Below are 21,725 nucleotides of genomic sequence, written 5' to 3'. Positions count from 1 at the left end.
GTGTATAGGTAAGGCTATTTTGGGATCTCATCTTTCACTGTAACGGTCCATGTACCCTATAGTCTAGGATCAGACATACATGTTTCTAATCATATTCACTAACTGTTTCATTTTGAACATATGCTATTACCTCAAATTTCTCAAGGTGCCCCCAAAATGTATATTAATCAACCATGTATAAATAGATCCATAAGTGGTCAAATAAGAATAATTTACAATTAATCAACATTTAATTACTCCCATATTATAAATTCTTTGTGTGTGTGTGTGTGTGTGTGTGTGTGTGTGTGTATACTCAGTCGTGTCCAACTCTTTGAGACCACATGGACTATAGCCTGCCAGGCTCCTCTGTCCTTGGGACTTTTCAGGCAAGAATACTGGAGGGGATTGCCATTTCCTTCTCCAGAGGATGTTCCCAACCCAGGGATCAAACCCGTGTCTCCTACGTCTCCTGCATTGCAAGCGGATTCTTTCCAGCTGAGCCACTGGGGAAGCCCCATAAGCCATCAATTCAGTTCAATCACTCAGTCGTGTCCAATACTTTGTGACCCCACGGACTGCAGCACACCAGGCTTCCCTGTCCGTCACTAACGAGCTTACTAAAACTCATCTCCATCGAGTTAGTGATGTCATTCAACCATCTCATCCTCTGCCGTCCCCTTCTCCTCCTGCCCTCAATCTTTCTCAGCATCAGGGTCTTTCCAATAAGTCAGTTCTTCCCATCAGGTGGCCAAAGTATTGGAGCTTCAGTTTCAGCATCAGTCCTCCCAATGAGTATTCAGGACTGATTTCCTTTAGGATGGCCTGGTTGGATCTGCTTGCAGCCCAAACGACTCCCAAGAGTCTTCTCCAACACCAGAGTCCAAAAGCATCAATTCTTCGGTGCTCAGCTTTCTTTATAGTCCAACTCTCACATCCATACATGACTACTGGAAAAACCATAGCCTTGACTAGATGGAGCTTTGTTGGCAAAGTAATGCCTCTGCTTTTTAATATGCTGTCTAGGTTGGTCATAGCTTTTCTTTCAAGGAGCAAGCGTCTTTTAATTTTATGGCTGCAGTCACCGTCTGCAGTGATTTTAGAGCCCAAAATAATAAAGTCTGTCGCTGTTTCCATTGTTTCCCCATCTATTTGCCATGAACTATAAATAAAGCTTTTTAGAGATTCAAATGTGTTATGACAACGGCACCATTCTTGAAATTGAATCAAAGGCACATGCACACATACCTCTAGTTTTGATGCTGCCTTCTTTGAATTCTTTTCAATCCTCACCTCCCTCATCATCCCATAAACATTTGTTTAATCCTGTGCTGTGCACCCTAATCACAGGCACTTATTAATTTTGAATGTGAACATATCAACAATGATTGTATACAATGCAAATGTAGTCTTGTGTATTTGTAATAAATAAATATGGATAACCCCATAAGATGCTTAAGACTGATCTTCTGCACATTAAGGTTAAAAAATATCCATCTTCCTAAATGTGGTGACACACACATGTGTGCTCAGAAATAATTTTAAAAAACACATTTATTGTACTGCCTCCTTCTACATTGTACTCAGATGTCTTAAAATCACTCAACTTTCCTGAATCTGTGAATATAATATTTCCACTTCTTCTTCCTTACATAGTTTCTGGAAAAAGCAAGTCAACTTATACTCAAGAGCAGTATGAAAAATCAAACTAGACTACGTGAATGTGTTACAGATGTGTGATAGTCACATTATCACGGAATCAGAGTTTCCACAATGGAAAGGCTTAGGGAATTGTCTGCAGCCACCTCTGCATAGAGATTATTAGAAAGCTGAGCTGCAGCTAAGGTACCACAGTGCATTGTGGGTCACAGAGCGAGTCTGTGGCAAGGGCTGGTCCTTCTTCCGAGTTTTCTTTGCCCTCAGACCGCCCCCCCCCCAGTGCCAGTGTCATGGAGGGGGTGCCTCTGCTCTCCAGGTGATCGTCTCCGCTTCTATAGCTACCATATCACCATGCTCACCCCATGGCTCACAACCCTGTGGAGTCTTGGTGTCCTCCCACACTAGAGCTTGGAAAGGCTGGCCTGTGCCCAGAGTGGAATGGACAGAGGGCTCTGTCCAGACACCCCTTCCCCACAGAAGGACCCCACTCACTCATCGTTTACCTCTGAGCCACCCTGACCTTGGCAATGACACAGCTCCAGATTCTAAGGCCATGATGGAACAGTCCAACATACCATTTCCAACCCCAGTGAAGATCCAGTATAGATCAGGAACTCACTAAGCAGATGTTGACCTGAATTAAGAGAACTACATTTTTCTCTTCTCCTCTCTTCTATTTTCATTATCTTTCTTGTCTTCTATTTTTATTGCAAAAATTAATCATTACAGTGGAGAGGAAAACACAGTCTCACACTGGAAAAACTAGGGCAGGGCACCTCCATAAAGGAAAGATAGAAAAGGATTCCCCCTCTGCCGCAGGCTTCACCAGTGAGATGCAGTCTTCTGAGGAGCCCAACCCTTGCTCTCTCAGAAGGAACCTGACCCTCCCCTTGAAATGGCTTCCTTGAAACACTCTCAGACAAGCTTTACTCTCCCCTACTCCGCTTAGCTCAGAACCCAGAGGTGGCTAAGTGTTCCCTCAGCTACCTTTTTTTTTTTTTTTGTCACTTTAGACCATTATTTATTTATCCTTATTATCCTTAAAAATGAACACAAAACCCCAACCTCCATCCTCCTTCAGCTTTCCGCCCTCTGTGTTGCTTGAGGAGTCCATTGTCCTGGCCCAGAGTCTTCTCAGAAGGTAAAGAATCTGCCTGCAAGGCAGGAGACCCAGCTTCGATCCCTGGGTTGAGACGATCCTCTGGAGAAGGAAATGGCAACCCACCCCGGTATTCTTTCCTGAAGAATTCCATGGGCAGAGGAGTCTGTCTGGCGGGCTACAGTCAGACACGACTGAGCAACCAACACAAAGCCTCAATGCCTCACTTATTGCCACTTCAAGGAGACTTTGGGGCCATCATGTAAGACCCTCCCCAGAGTAGCCTCCAAGCTCCTACATTTCTTCAGTAACAAGTGTCCTCTTTGTCTACAACATGTCTGCTCACCCCAGAGAAGCTGACGTCAGATTCTTAAGAAGTCACATGTTCCAGAGGGCCGCTCTTTGACACTAACTCTCATTTTTCCATCTTCTTTTATCTTTCCCATTTCCACTCCCTCAGCTCTGAATGGCCCTGTCATATGGCCCCATTGCACTTCTTCCTTTCTCCGTGCCTCTCAGGGCCAACTTCCTTCCAGCTCAGATTCCAAAGTGTGTCCTTCACGCTCTCTCCAGCCATGCTGTCCCTCCTCACCCTTCTCCCCTCTCCCCAAGGCAATCCTAAGCCTGTGTCCATCTGGTCACTGTCTTTCCTTCTGGTCAAAATCACCCAATGGTGCAGGTTGGCACCATTTCAGTGTCATGGTCTCTATCCTCGGCTGGGTGTGTCCTAGCAGTCCCTTTACACACCCCTGCAGGAAGCTCCTGTTTTCCAGTACAAGCAACATCACGTGACCACTCCACTCAGTCCCCTTACTAAGCTGCCACCTTGCTCAAAATGTATTCCCCCTCCTTCCTTCCAGTTTTCCTAGTCCTGCACAGATCCACTGCCTCTTCGAATTCCACTCACCACTTTCAAATGCTTTTGTGAAAAACAAAGCAGCAAAGTGTGCAGAATGAAATGAACTAACGAAATCTTTTATTCATTGAGAATTCGTCTTAAGGACAAGTTTTAAAGTTGGAGTCACCCAACTGTATCATCTAAAACAAGATGAGTGTTTCCACTTTCGGTATCTCCCCTTGACCTCTGAGCGTTTCTTTTCCTTGTGCTTTCTTGGGGCCCGTTCCCTGGTTCCCCTGGCCCTCTCCTCAACTCACTTGTATGTGAACTTGGAGGGAAGTTGAAGAGAAGCTACAGCTGATTAATCACCAGTGACTGGTCTCCAAAGGCCCCGGGGCTGGCGGGAGGGGTGAGGGAGAGGAGAGAAGGCGGAGGCCGCGCTGTGGGAGCTCTCTCTTACCGCATGACAAAATCTGCTTCATCTATTTGACGGCCACAGCCACTCTTCTTCAGAATCCCACCATTTCCCACCACCGCGCATTTCTTCAAGGGCAGCTGGAATGGGGTTGCCTAGCAACAGAAAACAAGGCGGGTTTTCACTGCAGAGAACACACAACCGCTCACCAAATCATTGTTTACAGCAGACCCGGCCGGAGAATTTGATTGAAGACTGGGCAGAGTGAAAAGAGTGCATAGAAAGAAAGATGCCAGGAAGCCTGCAAGGAGCAAACTAGTCCATTCCTTTGAAATAAAAACATTTCGTTTTAACTCCCTGAAGTGGATTTCAATACAACCACATTTTGGGTATCAAACTGGCCATGCATATAATAGGGAGTGACTGCTAAGGAAAATGGAAAAATCCCCACTAGACACTGGATTCTTTTCAAAGGCATTAAGCTGGGAACAAACTCAAATGAATTCTACTCCTCTATTTGGATGCACTTTCATTCTTTCATACAATCAGTCATTCACTCAACAAACGTTGCTGAGCGTTTCCTATGCTAACTGTTGAGTATAAACACAAAGACAGCGAAGTCACAGGTCTCGGGATTCACAATTTGGGATGTGAGGAGAGTGTGAATATATAAGCGTATGTAACAGACCGTATTGTGAAGGTGACCTCGCTGTACAACAGGAATGTTTCACATGCTGTGGAGAAGCCAGAGAGGGACGAGAAGGCACATCCGTGAAGCCGACTCAGGGAGAGCTTTCTTACTTGAGATGAATCTTTAAGGATGAGTAGGATTTTGCAGGCGGGGAGAGCAGCATCAGCAGAGGTGCAGAAGTAAGCTGAGAGCAAGTGCAGTGTTTATGAGCAAATGCACATTCTGAGTAGGGTCTGTCTAGAACTTAGGAGCGACTCAGGGGCGAGTGACTTGTGTCTAACCAGGCAGCATGTGACTTTCTGCAGCCATTGACCTGGACTGCAAAGAAAATGCCCCATGTACCTGAATGTTCCCTGGAGTGCTATTTATAGTACCAGGGACTATCAAAACCCAGCAACAGCCCCTGGAAGTGAAATGTGACATTCAGTCTCTTTCAGCTGGGTCAGCAAGAACCACCGGCACAGCATTTCCTGCTTGCTGAAACCGGGCATCGTGGCTGGCAGTCTCTGGGGGAAGTACCTTACATCCGTAGAAAATAATCATGCCCATATTAAGTCACCATGGTTGATCAATCTGAGGGCATCATATGGATTACACCAAAAGAATAAATGATTATATGACCATATGCACATAGGTAAGCAGAAAAATGAAATTCCAGGAGTGTACATAGTCACCGGGAGCTGAGGGGCACTCAGCAAAGCCCAAGAAGGAAATTTAACTTCCTTGATTTCTAGTTTGTAAAAGGAACAGCCAGAGCTCTGACAATAAAGTGATGAAGCTACAGCACTGAAACTGCAGTGTCTAAGCATATGCCTGCAGATGGAAAGACTTGCTGGAGACTGTCCAGTGACCTCCAGAGCAGGATACAGAGAAGGAGGGTCAGGCAAAGGGCTGCACTCCAGCTCTCCCAGATGAGCCAGGATGATATGTGGCATTTTTCTCAGTCACTCCTGGGAGGAAGATTTAAATCAATACTAGAAACACACAAGTATGACCTGCAATTTGTTAGACGTAGATTTAGGTATTTATGTTCAAGTTAACTGCTCTTTTATTCCACAAATATTTACTGACTGCCTACTATGTTCCAAGCACTGTCCTGGGTGACCAGGACATAATATTCACAAGGAGGTCAGATTCTAGTGGGAAATGGATGATAAAGACAAATGAATAAAATAAACAGAATATCATATGATGGAGAGAAAGAAATCACTGGCATGAGAAAATCAGGAAATATTTTTGAAGAAAACCTGCCATTGAACTAGGGTGGTCAGGAGATATGGAAGCAAATCCCTGAAGGTAAGGGGGTAGTGAGCCTTAGAGGCACCCAGGGGAGTCGCTGGGGCAGACATGAAAGAGGGACACTCCTGGGTTTTAAATGAAGAGAAAGAGGCCATTGTGTCTGGAGATGAGTAAGCAAGGGATAGAGAAGAAGAGATCAGAGACTTGGCTGATAGGAAGGTTGAGGAACAAATTCTATGGGCTTTGGAGGATACTGTAAAGACTCTAAGTTTTATTCTCAGATGAGAATCAAGTCAAGGTAGCGTGAGCAAAGAAGTGGCATTCTGTCACATTCTGGAACAATCATTCTGCTGCTGTGTAAATAGGCTGCAAGATGTCATGCACAGAAAGAAAGAGACCAGTCTCCTAAAATGACAGGCTAGAGATTATGGTGGCCTGGGCTAGAGTCAAGAGCCGTGGGGGTGGCCGGAAGTAAGCAGATTTTGGAGATGTTTTGGAGGAAGAGCTGACCAGAGTTGCAATGAAAATAGGATAAGAGAAAAAGAGAAGAATCAAGAACAATGCCAAGTTCGGGGCTCAGACAACTGTAAAGATGGACTTGCCGTTTACTGTGACATGGACAATAACAGAGAAGCAAGTTTGGGTGAGATGATTTGGAGTTCACTTTTAAATACGTAAAATATGAAATCTCCATTAGCCATTTAAGTGGTGATGTCAAATAAGCAGTTGAATATATGAGAATACAGTCAGGGAACCGGTTTCTCCTGAAGATAGAAAGCTGGGGGTGATAAGCATACAATTGGTATTTAAAATCAGAGGACTACCTGGTGAGTGAGTTTAGACAGGAAAGAGAGGAGATCTTAGACCTGAATCTCCGGATGCTCCAACAAGAAAGAAGTTAGGAGACTGAGAAGAAATAGGTAAAAGAGACTGAGGAGTGACTAATGGAATGGGAGGAGAAAAACAGGAAAGTAACATGTCTTGGAAGTAAGTTGTTTTGTTTTGTTTTTTAAAAAAGTATCTAAAGATACTCAAGAAGAACAGGAGAAAACTGCAGCAAATGCTATTGATAGATTACATAAAAATAAGAGCTGAAAATTGCCATGGAATTTTGAACACAGAGGTCAATGGTAACCTTCAGCAGGACAGATCTGGTTCAGAAGTGAGAATGGAAGCCTGATCTGAGTACAGTGAGTAATACGTGGATATTTGCAACTATTTGTATATAGTTTATGTGAAAAGTGTGGGCTCACTCATGATCAACTAATATTTAGTTTGCTTTGTAAAAGCCAACTTAAGCCCCTCTTCCCGACCCCCGTCCCACCCCCATTGTTAAGGAAAAGTCCCTGGACCAGATTGGCTGGCAATCTCAGTTTTCTGTTCAGTTTTCTGAACAAGAATCTGGGCACAGAACATGCAAATCTGGAAAGCAGCAGTAACAGTATAAAGCTGGGTACAAATACTACTTCCTATCACTTCATGGCAAATAGATGGGGAAACAGTGGAAACAGTGGCTGATTTTATTTTCGGGGGCTTCGAAATCACTGCAGATGGTGATTGCAGCCATGAAATTAAAAGACGCTTACTCCTTGGAAGGAAAGTTATGACCAACCTAGACAGCATATTAAAAAGCAGAGACATTACTTTTCCAACAAAGGTCTGTCTAGTGAAGGCTATGGTTTTTCCAGTAGTCAGGTATGGATGTGAGAGTTGGACTATAAAGAAGGCTGAGTCCCGAAGAATTGATGCTTTTGAACTGTGGTGTTGGAGAAGACTCTTGAGAGTCCCTTGGACTGCAAGGAGATCCAACCAGTTCATCCTAAAGGAGATCAGTCCTGGGTGTTCATTGAAAGGACTGATGTTGAAGCTGAAACTCCAATACTTTGGCCACCTGATGCAAAGAGCTGACTCATTTGAAAAGACCCTGATGCTGGGAAGGATTGGGGGCAGGAGGAGAAGGGGATGACAGAGGATGAGATGTTTGGATGGCATCAAAGACTCAGTGGACATAGGTTTGGGTAAACTCCGGCAGTTGGTGATGGACAGTGAGGCCTGGCATGCTGCAGTTCATGGGGTTGCAAAGAGTCGGACATGAATGAGTGATTGAACTGAACTGAACTGAACTTCCAGATTGTGGGACCCCTTAACATTTCACTTCCTGTCTCTAAAGAGGGAACATGCTGCACAGGATTACATGAAACGACAGAGGTAAAGCGTTTCACCAAGCCACTAGCATGGTGGTTCCCCCATCATCCTTCCCTCTCTTCTTTCACCTTTTTCCTTCTCCTAGCAAGGTCTACTGACTTGTTCAAGCCACAGAATACTCAGATTCCATGAGTTGGGGGAACACATGGTAAAAGAGTGATTCTCAAAATCTATCTTTACACAGATGATTTTATGGCAGAAGATCTGCCTATTTTCTATGGTGTTTACCTATTTGGGGTGACACTAGTGCTAAAGAATCTGCCTGCCAATGCAAGAGACTCAAGAGACGTGGATTTGATTCCTGGATTGGGAAGATCCCCTGGAGGAGGAAATGGCAACCCACTCCATTTTGCCTGGGAAATCCCATGGACAGAGGAGCCTGGTGGGCTACAGTCTATGGGGTTGCAAATGAGTCAGACAAGACTGAACACACACACATACATATGTAATATTTCTGTATGTATAAAGTGAAGCCACTTAGTCATGTCTGGCTCTTTGCGACCCCACAGAGTGTAACCTACCACGCTCTTCTGTTCATTGGATTTTCCAAGCAAGCATACTGGAGTGGGTTGCCATTTCCTTCTCCAGGGGATCTTCCCGACTCAGGATTGAACCCAGGTCTCCTGAATTGCAGGCAGATGCTTTACCATCTGAGCCACCAGGGAAGCCCCTTCTGTATGTGTATATGTATATAAATATATATACTTTTCAAAGCCTTTGAACAGAAGCCTAGTTGAGGAGGAAGCCATTTATGAGTTTGAGCTGGTAGTATTTGCTTACTTCCTCTTCCTTTGGTCAACACTGGCCCTCACACAGCAATTTCATTTCAATAACTGTTTCTCCAGTGCCCTGAGTTCACTCTTCAGGGCGTTGGCAGCAGCAAACAAAACAGCTCACCAAAGTTTAAAAAGGAAAAACTTAATAGGGAAAATACTGTGAAAACGTTTTAACTAATTGAGATAATACTATCATTACTCTATTTAAGATGCAGAATATCTCAACTTGGCAATGATCAATGCTTATTAGAATGATGTGTGAACAAGGTATTCTTTCGGTGTTTATTACATAGAAAGGGGGGCTTCCCAGTTGGTGCTAGTGATAAAGAACCCACCTGCCAATGCAGGAAACTAAAAGAGATGTGGTTTCAATCCCTGGGTTGGGAAGATCTCCTGGAGGAGGGCATGGCAACCTGCTCCTGTATTCTTGCCTGGAGAATCCCATGGACAGAGGAACCTGGTGGGCTACAGTTCATAGGGTCACAAAGAGTTGGACACAACTGAAGCAACTTAGCACACACACATAGAAAGAACTGGTAATGTTTTGGATAATCCATTTCCACATAAAGATTATGATTCTGTTAAGGAGTATTTTTATTAAGGTGCTAACTTCATTCTTTCTTTTCAAAGGTATCTCCTTGCATCCATATAAGAAAATATCTACTAGATCTGAGAACATAGTACTATGCTACAACACTCCTCGTGCTAACCTTAAAAATACTACTCTAAATGAAAGACTGGATTAGGCAAACTGATTACAGACATGGGCTCAAAATATTGCATGACCATTAATTCAATTTACCTTATAAATCTTTGTCCAAGTTTTTTCACCTATCACTGTTCCATATGTTAGTGGCCATCTTCTTAACGACTATATTATATTAACCATCTGGGTTCAGATTATGGTTTTCCAGGCCCCTCAAATTCTCAGTGTTTCACTGGAAGGCAGGCATAATAATAACTATCCCATCTGTCTCTCAGTATCATTATGAAAAATTAAAAATGAACTGAGGTGTTGAAAATTATCAGAAAACTCTGAAATCCTATATAAATGAGATTAGTACATTACTACACACTAAAAATCTTATATGAAGAGTATATCATGAGAAATGTTGGGCTGGAAGAAGCACAAGCTGGAATCAAGATTGCCGGGAGAAATATCAATAACTTCAGATATGCAGCTGACACCACCCTTATGGCAGAAAGTTAAGAAGAACTAAAAAGCCTCTTGATGAAAGTGAGAGAGGAGAGTGAAAAAGTTGGCTTAAAGCTCAACATTCAGAAAACTAAGATCATGGCAGCTGGTCCCATCACTTCATGGCAAATAGATGGGGAAACAGTGGAAATAGTGTCAGATTTTATTTTGGGGGGCTCCAAAATCACTGCAGATGGTGATTGCAGCCATGAAATTAAAAGATGCTTATTCCTTGGAAGGAAAGTTATGACCAACCTAGACAGCATGTTAAAAAGCAGAGACATTACTTTGCCAACAAAGGTCCTTCTAGTCAAGGCTATGATTTTTCCAGTAGTCACGTATGGATGTGAGACTTGGACTGTCAAGAAAGCTGAGCGCCGAAGAATGGATGCTTTTGAAATGTGGTGTTGGAGAAGACTCTTGAGAGTCCCTTGGACTGCAAGGAGATCCAACCAGTCCATCCTAAAGGAGATCAGTCCTGGGTGTTCATTGAAAGGACTGATGTTGAAGCTGAAACTCCAATACTTTGGCCACCTCATGGGAAGAGTTGACTCATTGGAAAAGACCCTAATGCTGGGTAGGATTGGGGGCAGGAGGAGAAGGGGACGACAGAGGATGAGATGGCTGGATCGCATCACCGACTCGATGTACATGAATTTGTGTAGACTCCAGGAGTTGGTGATGGACAGGGAGGTCTGGCGTGCTGAGATTCATGGAATCGTAGGGAGTCAGACACGACTGAGCGACTGAACAGAACTGAACTGAAACACTAAAAAATTAAATTATCTGGAGAAAAAATATCATTACATTGCTGGACCATTACTATTACATGTAGTTTATCCTTGTGTGAGAGGCTTTCAATTTCAAAGGTTTCATATAGATTTTAGACAAAGCATTTTTTATCATTGGCCCTTTGAGGGTGTATCTACTACTTTGACCAAAGAGGGGTTTTTTTTAATAATTATTTATCTTATTTATTTATTATTTTTACTTTTGGCTGTGCTGGGTCTTTGTTGCTCTGCACGAGTTTTCTCTAGTTTTGGAGAGCAGGGACTACTCTCTAGTTGCAGTGCACCAGCTTCTCATTGCAGTGGCTTCTCTTGTTGCAGAGCACAGGCTCCGGCATGCACAGGTTTCAGTAGTTACAGCACATGAGCTCAGTAGTTGTAGCTCCTGGGCTCTCGAGCACGGACTCAGTAGCTGTGCTACACAGGCTTAGCTGTCCTGTGGCATGTGGGACATTCCTGGACCAAGGATTGAACCAGTGTCCCCTGCATTGCAAGGTGGACTCAACTACTGGATCACCAGGGAAGCCCAGTCAATGAGTTTTTAAATGCACATATTTGTATGAATCATTCCAAGTATCATATTTTTTTTTTGCTCACTGCTCTACACACAAACTAAGAACAGATGAAATGATCAACAACTTATTCAATAAGGTAATTATTTATATTTAATCCAAAGAGTTCCATTGAGCATCCAATCTACTTTAAACAGTGTCTGCCCTAAACAGTGGCATTTTCTTAATGTCATAACGGATATATTATTTTATTTATTTTTAAAATATATTTTATTGAAATACAGTTGATTTACAATGTTAACTTCTGCTGCACAGCAAAGTGATTCAGTTACACATATATATACTTATATTCTTTTTCATAATGGTCTATCACAAGATATTGAATATAGTTCCCTGTGCTATACAGCTGGATTTTGTTCTTTATCCATACTATGTATAATAGTTTGCATCTGCTAATCCCAAACTCCTACTTCATTCCTTCCCCATTCCCCCTTCCCCTTGGCAACCACAAATCTGTTCTCACGTCTGTGAGTCTACTTCTGTTTTGTAGATTAAGTTCACTTGTGTCATATATTGCTGCAAATTGTATTATTTCATTCTTTTTTATGGCTGAGCAGTATTCCATCTTCTTTATCCATTGTCTTTTGATGAACATTGAGGCTGTTTCCATGTCTTGGTTATTGTGAATAGTGCTGCTATGAATTTAGGGGTGCATGTATCTTTTTGAATTATCACTTTGCCCAGACATATGCTCAGGAATGGAATTACTGGATCATATGACAACTCCATTTTTAGTTTTTTGAGGAATCTCCACACTGCTTTTCACAACGGCTGCACCAATTTGCATTCCCACCAACAGTGTAGGATGGTTATCTTTTTTCACATCCTCTTCAGCACTTACTGTTTGAAGATTTTTTTAATGGTGGTTACTCTGACCACCGTGAGGTACCTCATCGTGGTTGTGACTTGTACTTCTCTAATAATTAGCAATGTTGAACATCTTTTCATGTGACCATTGGCCATCTGTATGTCTTCCTTGGAAAAAATGTCTATTTAAAGCTTCTGCCATAATGGATATACAATTTAATCTCCAAACTTTAAGAACAAACACAAATTCCATCACTCTCTAAATAAGAGTCAATTAATGAAGCCATTCAGAATCTTGCTTCTGAGATTACCTTATCCTCATCACAGTCCATAGCCTACACTGTCTGTGTCTCTTCTTAAAAAGCTCTGATGCCTGACTTGCCTTTAATTCAACAATTATTCGTTGAGCCCTGTTATGGAGCAGGGGCTGTTATGAATTCTGGAAAGGGACTGATGAATAAAACAGACATATATCCTGGTCATGGAAACAGGAAACACAAAATTTAACAAATAGGAAAGTACAGAGTGCTATATAAGTTTAAGAAAAAAATCTTTCTGAGGAAATGATGCTGGGATCTGAGGACTGAAGTTTTTAGGCATAAGAAAGACAGTTGAGATTTCTGGCCTATTAGATAATCTTAGGAAGATTGAAAAAAAAAAAGACAAAAATTAGAGTCGCTGATGTCTTATGGCATGAATGAAGGTAAAAAGACTTGTTACAGGCTGGAAGACTTTTCCAGAAAAAAACCACAAATGCCAACTGTGAAAATATTCCTGGCTGAGAATATGACTTTTGACAAAGGCTATTAAAAACTGAAAAACTTAAACCCGGTTCTTTCTGCCTTAGGTAAATAGCTCCAGAGGATCCAGGAATGGATTTTATAATTAAGTGAATAAAAGCCTTATTTGAAAAGTGAAAGTCGCTCAGTCATGTCCAGCTCTTTGGGACACCATGGAATTCTCTAGGCCAGAATACTGGAGTGGGTAGTCTTCCCCTTCCCAGGGGATCTTCCCAACCCAGGGATCAAACCCAGGTCTCCCACATTGCAGGTGGATTCCTTACCAACTGAGCTACCAGGGAAGCCCTTAAAAGCCTTATTTAACAAGTCATTTCCAAAGCCAAATGCCTCACTTCTGCCTCCTCTTCATGGGCAATCCACGCAAGACAACAAAGTAGTAAGACACAGAGACCACGATCACCTACTCATCTTCCATTTCACAGACATAACTAGATGTCCTGAAGGATAATTACACTCCCTCTATGAAGGAGTGAGTTAACTATCATCAGTCTCTAAAACTCTTAGGAGTTTGAGCTGGCCTTGGGAAGAGGGGAGGAAGGACAGGCATGGGAAAAAAGAAACATGTAAACCATTTAATATAGAAAGAACTGGGCTAAACAATGTTGAGGTAACTATTCTCACAGGAATATAGAACATTTTAGTAAGAGCACCTCTGATTGAAAATTAAGTTACAAAAGTCTTGGAGAGAGAGGGTAACTTTTAGGCATTCAGTGTAAAAAACTAGCATCACACACTGATGTAAACTCAGAATCAAAGAATAAAAAGTGTTCTACAGAACCACGGTAGGACACAACTGAGGACTAGGGTGCAGGCTGTAATGTCTCTACGTCAAAGTAATAAATATAACTAACCTTAAAGCCAGGGGCTTCCCAGGTGGCACTATGGTAAAGAACCCACCTGCCAATGCAGGAGCTGCAGCAGACACGGGTTCAATCCCTGGGTCAGGAATATCCCCTGGAGGAGAGCCTAGCAATCTACTCCAGTGTTCTTGCCTGGAGAATCCCATGGACAGGAACCAGGTGGGCTATAGTCCACAGGGTCACAAAGACTCAGACACAACTGAAGCAACTTAGCATGCATGCACAACCTTAGATCTAGGCTTCTTAGGAACACCAGGAAGTCAAAAAGTTTGAAATCCTGTAAGTGTCCCACTTAGATTCTTTCCACAGTGAAGTTCAACCAGAAATAACTTAGGCCCTCAAAAGGTGAGAAGAAGTTCTGGGGTGCCCAGCATTAGGAAAATTGAGTAACAGACTGAAATAGATTAAGCAGACTAGTGGCCAATTAAAACACTTTAATATCAAGAAATTTCTGTAAGCAATAAACTTGTATGTTTTTGATAGACAAGAAGTAGATGTATTAATATAGGATGCTTGTGAGAGACACAAATGGGCAGGCAAGGGGGCTCTGTCCCCAGGATTAAGTGGGCTACAATTTTATAATCAAAGGGAAGTGGGGGAGGGGGGAAAGACCACCTTCTTCGAGGAGACGTCAGCCTTACACCACTAGCTCCTCCTCTGTATTGAGCAGTAGAGTGTCTGACCCTATGAGGTCAACTAGAATTACCATAGTGCTGAGTGTTGTGACATTTTGCTTCCACCTAAAGGCCTGGGGCATATTTTGTACTCTTATGGCTTTCTAGTTAAGCAAGCCAGCTTCTGAACTTGTATTTTAAAATGCTCTCTTGCTTTTGAAGATGGCAACAAAAGACATCACTGTTTCAAGTTTAATATAAGATCCTCAGGTTATTATAACTCTCACCATACTTCACTGATTCAATATAAGTTTCTCAGACTCACTGAGTGATTTTCACTTACTCACTCCTCTAGATTCTTCTTCCTCTAGCTTTCTTCTATCCCTCTACTACTATGGTATCTATAACCTCTATTCCTCACCTTGTTGCTTTTATACTTGGAGGGAAAGGGAGAAATGCCATAAATATTTCTGAACAAACATGGTTTCATAAACAATCAAAAAAGATGAGGCTGTCAAGCTAAATTTTGTTGGGTTTGTTACACACATAACTTTATGCTGATACTTTTAGCTAGAAGAGTTGGCATTTCTATTTTCACACTTCACAATTCAAGGGGAAGATCTTTTGTTTTGTTACCTTTCAAACTTCTCTTTGATAGGAAGGAAAAGTAAGTCTTCCTTGTCATGCAGTTGTGTTTTCAAGCTAGAAAATGTACCAAACCTTTCAGTACTTAGAACACCATCAAGTGTCATGATTAAGAAGAATAATCAATGTCATTGTTGGATGTGGGTCTCAAGTCCTAATAGAAAAACAGGGGGTTTTGATTTGCAGCCCTTTAGAATGGCCTGAAAGGCTGTCACTAGATGTCAGCTGCTATTACTCATGAAGTCAAAACATATGCTTGCCCTTACTTGATGAAAATATCAAGTTTTTGTCCAAAAGAACATGAACTCACACCTAATTGCAGTCCAACCCATTCACTTCTATGTACCTTCACCCACATATCCACATGGACTCCCACATATAATTATGCTTCACCCACACACATAATTTAATTTCTCATCCCTATGTTAATTATATCCTCAGCCTAAGCATCTAAATACAACCCCCTGCCTCACATCTAATTATAGCCCCCTTCTTATGAATGTAATTATACCATTCAGCCACCCATCTAATTATGCCCTCCTTGACGTATTTAATTGCACTGCCCTGCTCAAGGACCTAATTACATTCTAACCAGTCCATCAATTAAGCCCCCAACTCTCCAACCATATTCTTCAGATGCACATCTCTTTATCTCTGTACCCCACTTTATTATTTCAACTAGAGACTGCCAACTTCCCACAAGCAAATTCCTAGCAAGTATGGCACCCAGATAAACATGCAAAATAATGATGCATGTTTAGATGCAGCTGAATCAAAAGGAGCTTTGGTGCTTTCAAGTAAATAAGCTTTTCCAATATTTGTTTATTCAGTTTTATTTAACCAGGCCCTTGGAAGTCAAAATTAAAATTTCAGCTGTTTTTTTTTTAACTTTGCATGTTTAAGCATTTTTATGATGAAAAGATCTAGTAATTAGTTAATTTATTTCAGAGACAAATGCTTCTCATTACAGATATTTAATTATTGAACCCTTTAAAAAAGCATTACCCAAAACTTTGCCTGGGGATATATATTTATAAATACTAATGATAGAATATTTGCACATCCCTTCCATTTAAAAAAGGTTAACTGTTTTTCAATTACACAAAATGAATTTCCAGAAAGCTGTTGTTAAGATCTGTATTTCCCATTCCACTAATAAAATTATGATTATAAAAAGACTAGTTCACTATTAATAGTCCTGCTACACGGGATGCATTGCTGGAAACTGAATGATGTTGAGTATTTATATGTGCTGTGCTATGCTGAGTCACTCAGTCTGACTCTGCGACCCCATGGACTGTAGCCCACCACCTCTGACCATGGGATTCTCCAGGCAAGAATATTGGAGTGGGTTGTGATGCCCTCCTCCAGGGGATCTTCCCAACCCAGTGATCAAACCCAGGTCTCCCGCATTGCAGGCAGATTCTTTACAATCTGAGCCACCAGGGAAGCTGAGTATTTATATATGCAAAAGTAGGAAGTCAAGAAACACTTGGAGTAACAGGCAAATTTGGCCTCAGAGTACAGAATGAAGCAGGGCAAAGGCTAATAGAGTTTTGCCAAGAGAACACACTGAACATAGCAAACACCCTCTTCCAAAAACACAAGAGAAGACGCTACACATGGACATCACCAGATGGTCAACACCGAAATCAGATTGATAATATTCTTTGCAGCCAAAGATGGTGAAGCTCTATACAGTCAGCAAAAACAAGACAGGGAGCTGACTGTGGCTCAGATCCTTATAGCCAAATTCAGGCTTAAATTGAACAAAGTAAGGAAAACCACTAGACCATTCAGGTATGACCTAAATCAAATCCCTAATGATTACACAGTGGAAGTGAGCAATAGATTTAAGAGACTAGATTTGATAGACAGAGTGCCTGATGAACTATGGACGGAGGTTCGTGACATTGTACAGGAGACAGAGATCAAGACCATCCTCAAGAAAAAGAAATGCAAAAACGCAAAATAACTGTCTGAAGAGGCCTTACAAATAGCTGTGAAAAGAAGAGAAGCAAAAAGCAAAGGAGAAAAGGAAAGATATACCCATTTGAATGCAGAGTTCCAAAGAATAGCAAGGAGAGATAAAAGAAATAGAGGAAAACAATAGAAGGGGAAAGACTAGAGATCTCTTCAAGAAAATTAGAGATACAAAGGGAACATTTCATGCAAAGATGGGCTCAATAAAGGACAGAAATGGGATGGACTTAACAAAAGGAGAATATATTAGGAAGAGATGGCAAGAATACACAGAAGAACTGTACAAAAAAGATCTTCACGACCCAGATAATGACGATGGTGTGATCACTCACCTAGAGCCAGACATCCTGCAATGTGAAGTCAAGTGGGCCTTAGGAAGCATCACTATGAACAAAGCTAGTGGAGGTGATGGAATTCCACTTGAGCTATTTCAAATCCTAAAAGATGATGCTGTGAAAGTGCTGCATTCAATATGCCAGCAAATTTGGAAAACTCAGCAATGGCCACAGGACTGGAAAAGGTCAGTTTTCACTCCAATCCCTAAGAAAGGCAATGCCAAAGAATGCTCAAACTACTGCACAATTCCACCCATCTCACATGCTAGTGAAGTAGTGCTCAAAATCTTCCAAGCCAGGCTTCAGCAATACGTGAACCACGAACTTCCAGATGTTCAGCCTGGTTTTAGAAAAGGCAGAGGAACCAGAGATCAAATCACCAATATCCGTTGGATGATCAAAAAAGCAAGAGAGTTCCAGAAAAACATCCATTTCTGCCTTATTGACTATGCCAAAGCCTTTGAGTGTGTTCAATTCAGCCACTCGGTTGTGTCCGACTCTTTGTGACCCCATGAACCGCAGCACGCCAGGCCTCCCTGTCCATCACCAACTCCCGGAGTCCACCCAAACCCATGTTCATCGAGTCAGTGATGCCATCCAGCCATCTCATCCTCTGTCGTCCCCTTCTCCTCCTGCCCTCCATCTTTCCCAGCATCAGGGTCTTTTCAAATGAGTCAGCTCTTCGCGTCAGGTGGCCAAAGTTTTGGAGTTTCAGCTTCAACATCAGTTCTTCCAACGAACACCCAGGACTGATCTCCTTTAGGATGGAGTGGTTGGATCTCCTCGCAGTCGAAGAACTCTCAGGAGTCTTCTCCAACACCACATTTCAAAAGCATCCATTCTTCGGCGCTCAGCTTTCTTGACAGTCCAACTCTCACATCCATACATGACCACTGGAAAAACTTTAGCCTTGACTAGACAGACCTTTGTGGACAAAGTAATGTCTCTGCTTTTTAATATGCTGTCTAGGTTAGTCATAACTTTCCTTCCAAGGAGTAAGCATCTTTTAATTTCATGGCTGCAATCACCATATGCAGTGATTTTGGAACAAATTAACCACATCCCTCCCTCGACTTGCTTTAAAAGTGCTTTGCTGAAACTCTTTGAGGAGTTCCAGTTTGGGGGGCGGGGAGCATAAGCAAACTGTCTCCTTGCATGGCCCTGAAATAAAACTTTCTCTGTTTCAAACTGCAACATTTGGGTTTGTTTGGACTCACTGTGTGTCAGGCACACAAACTCACTGTAGATAATAAGATGGCCATTTGGCAGATTTATTGAACATTTCATACTCAATTCCTGGTTAACTTAAGTTGGTTAATGATGTAGCTTCTGACGGAAGGATGCTAAAGCTGTAAGGAAGGCTGTCCCTATACTTTAAGCCAGAGGTTGGCCACATTTCAAAAATTCTCAAAACCAAGGGGAAAGGAAGTATGAAGGGCATGCACATTACAAAGGTTGTGGCCAGTGATTCTTAGTGATGGAGCAGAAAGCGGCAGCTGCCACAGAAGAAACTACACCCTGTATCATGGTGAGACTTTTGTCTTCTCAATTCACAAGGTGAACGTACCACCAAAAGCTTCTTTTTCTACAAATACAGGCAGCACATCTTCCTGTTGATGAGCCTCCCCCTGGAGCCTGCCTGCATCCAAGTTTGGCTTAACGTTTCTTCTGTGACCGCTGGCAAGTTACCTAACATCAGTGTCTTAGTCTTTTCATTCGTAATAATGGTACCCACCTTGTATAGTTGTAAGGATTAAATGAGTTATGTCTAGCTAGCACAAGATAAATGATTGGTGAGTTAGTTTTAATCGACTCAGATTTTCTCAGCAGCACAGCCCAGAAACCTTGGGAGTAATGTTTTCGCGTCTCTCAATATCACCTAACATGTAACTCTGCAAAAGCTCTTCTATGCTTCTTCTCTTTCCACCCTCATAAATATTTTTACAGTGGCTGGTTACTATTAGTCAGCTTCAGTTCATGTCTACCATCCCTCCTTCACTCTCATACATTACTTATTCTTCTAAGACAAAGGTGATGGCATCACAGGTGTTCACAGTGTGTCAAACAATGTGTTAAATGCGTGTAGCAATTATCCCACAGTAAATCTTCATATAAACAAAGGCTAGTGCGAATCACTACCCTATCAAAAAAAAAAGTACAAAATATGTTTGCTCTTTATTCACAGGCGAAAATGTCTGATATCTTCATTGAGACACTCAGGACCTGTCAATATGCCGAAGTCCCTGCTCATCCTTTTCTCAAACCACATCATCTATGCTCACACCCCAAATTCTCTCCACACCATTTTATTTACAATTGCTGACCTCCAATAGAGCCTGAATTTCTTGTCTCCCTATACTTTTGTTGGGGACTTCCCAGGTCACCCAACTGGTAAAGAACCTGCCTGCTAATGCAATGCAGGAGACATAAAAGATGTGGGTTTGATCCCTGGGTTGGGAAGATCCCCTGGAGAAGGAAATGGCAACCCACTCCAGTATTCTTGCCTGAAAAATCCCATGGACAGAGGAGCCTGGCAGGCTACAGTCCATTGAGTCTCAAAGAGTCAGACACAACTGAAGCAACTTACACACGTTTGAGGCTGCTCCAGGGCCTCTTCCTCTCCCCTCCTCACAGCTTCCCTACTCTATTATCTGCCAAACAAATTATTTTTCACTGTGAATATTTATAAAGTGTCTGCAGGTTTCTGTCCAGTAAGATCCCCTACAAATTCAAGGAAATACTCCAAAAACCAAAGCAGAAGAGAAAAACGTTATAATTCATTTATGCTCAATGAGTCATGAGAATTAGGTATTAAAGCTCTGCACAGAGGTTTGTAAATATGTGTGGAATTGAATCAAATCACTTCTTAAATACTTCAGAGACTTTTAAACTTATTATTGTTGATGTTGTTATTCTGTTTGCTTTGAAATGGAAGTCTCTTATTTTTCAAACAAAATTGTATGAAGAAAAACTCCATAAAAAGAAAAAGAAATAGAAAAAACAAATGAGAAGATGTTGTTTTGAGGTCAAGGTGGGCATCCTTCCACACTGACCTCTTGTGTTAGTTGCTCAGTCGTGTCCGACTCTTTGTGATTCCATAGACTATAGCCCACCAGGCTCCTCTGTCCATGGGATTCTCCAGGCAAGAAAACTGGAGTAGGTTGCCATTTCCTTCTCCAACTGACCTCTTGGTATCTCTCAGTTTTGAAAGTGACACTAAGACACAGCAAGGAATTTGATACTGCAGAAAACTACTAACCTAATCAAACTCCTTTTTTCCCCCAGGAATGAAGAACCACAAACATCAAACGCCTTTCAGCTAAGGAAATGTGGCAAGTATTTACTGAGTGCCAACCATCCATAAACCAGTTACCATATGATGTGTTGGGGCAAAAACCCTAACCCCCAGTTCAATGTTTATTCCACTAAAACATGGTGGGAATTAAGACATCTGTTTTGTTTTCAACTATAAATAGCGAACAGTTACTCAGTAATGCAGCAGACTGTTAAACCGTTAATCCAGTTTAACTGATTAAGCACTTGAACTAGCAAAACCAGATCAACTGCCTGCTAGTTAACTATTAATTATTAAATTTAAAAAAAAACAGTATTGTCCCATATATAACTATTTCCATTAAAAATGAAAAAGGAGGGAAAAACTGGGAGATTGGGATTGACATATAGACATGCTCAGTCGCTGCAGTCATGTTCTACTCTTTGCGACCCTATGGACTGTAGCCCACCAGACTCCTCTGTCCATGGGATTTCCCAGGCAACAATACTGGAGTGGGGTTGCCATTTCCTATCCCAGGGGATCTTCCCAACCCAGGGATCGAACCGGCATCTCCGGCAATGGCAGGTGGATTCTTTACTGCTGATCCACTAGGGAAGCCCAGGACCAAGAATACTCATCTCTAATAAGCATGGCAGGGTGATTCTGACATACATGGGCCACAATGAAGGAACGGGGGAGGGTGGGAGGGTGAAATAAACAGAGGTAAGGATGTGAGTACAGAATTTAGAGGCTGTAAAATTTAGCTGATTGGAGCTTTGGGGGGTTGTCCTGGGAGATGACTAAGGGAGCAAAACTGGGAAAAGGGGTGCTCTGGAAACAACTTTTCCTTTTTTCTCACAAGTAAGGATGACAGATTTTTTTAAAAATACAGTTAGGGGAGGTAGGAAGCTCAGAAGCCAGTTACTCTGGAAGAGAATATTCCTTGCTTGA

General features: G+C 42.0%; 1 protein-coding gene across 2 annotated transcripts in view; it reads right to left on the bottom strand.

Annotated features, from left to right (window-relative positions):
* The window catches only part of ST8SIA1 (ST8 alpha-N-acetyl-neuraminide alpha-2,8-sialyltransferase 1), a 171,804-nt gene that overhangs the window by 67,697 nt on the left and 82,382 nt on the right, over positions 1 to 21,725 (bottom strand). For both annotated transcript variants that reach the window (XM_081596594.1, XM_081596593.1), the window contains exon 3: positions 4,036 to 4,145. In XM_081596594.1, the coding sequence (XP_081452720.1) occupies positions 4,036 to 4,145 (110 nt within the window). The remainder of the gene's footprint in view (positions 1 to 4,035; positions 4,146 to 21,725) is intronic.

Source organism: Giraffa tippelskirchi, chromosome 4 (assembly GCF_054371585.1).
Source record: "Giraffa tippelskirchi isolate mGirTip1 chromosome 4, T2T-mGirTip1v1.2.pri, whole genome shotgun sequence".
In the NCBI taxonomy this organism is placed as follows: Eukaryota; Metazoa; Chordata; class Mammalia; order Artiodactyla; family Giraffidae; genus Giraffa; species Giraffa tippelskirchi.
The sequence above is the reverse complement of the archived record's forward strand: the minus strand, read 5'-3'. Positions and strand labels throughout refer to the sequence as shown.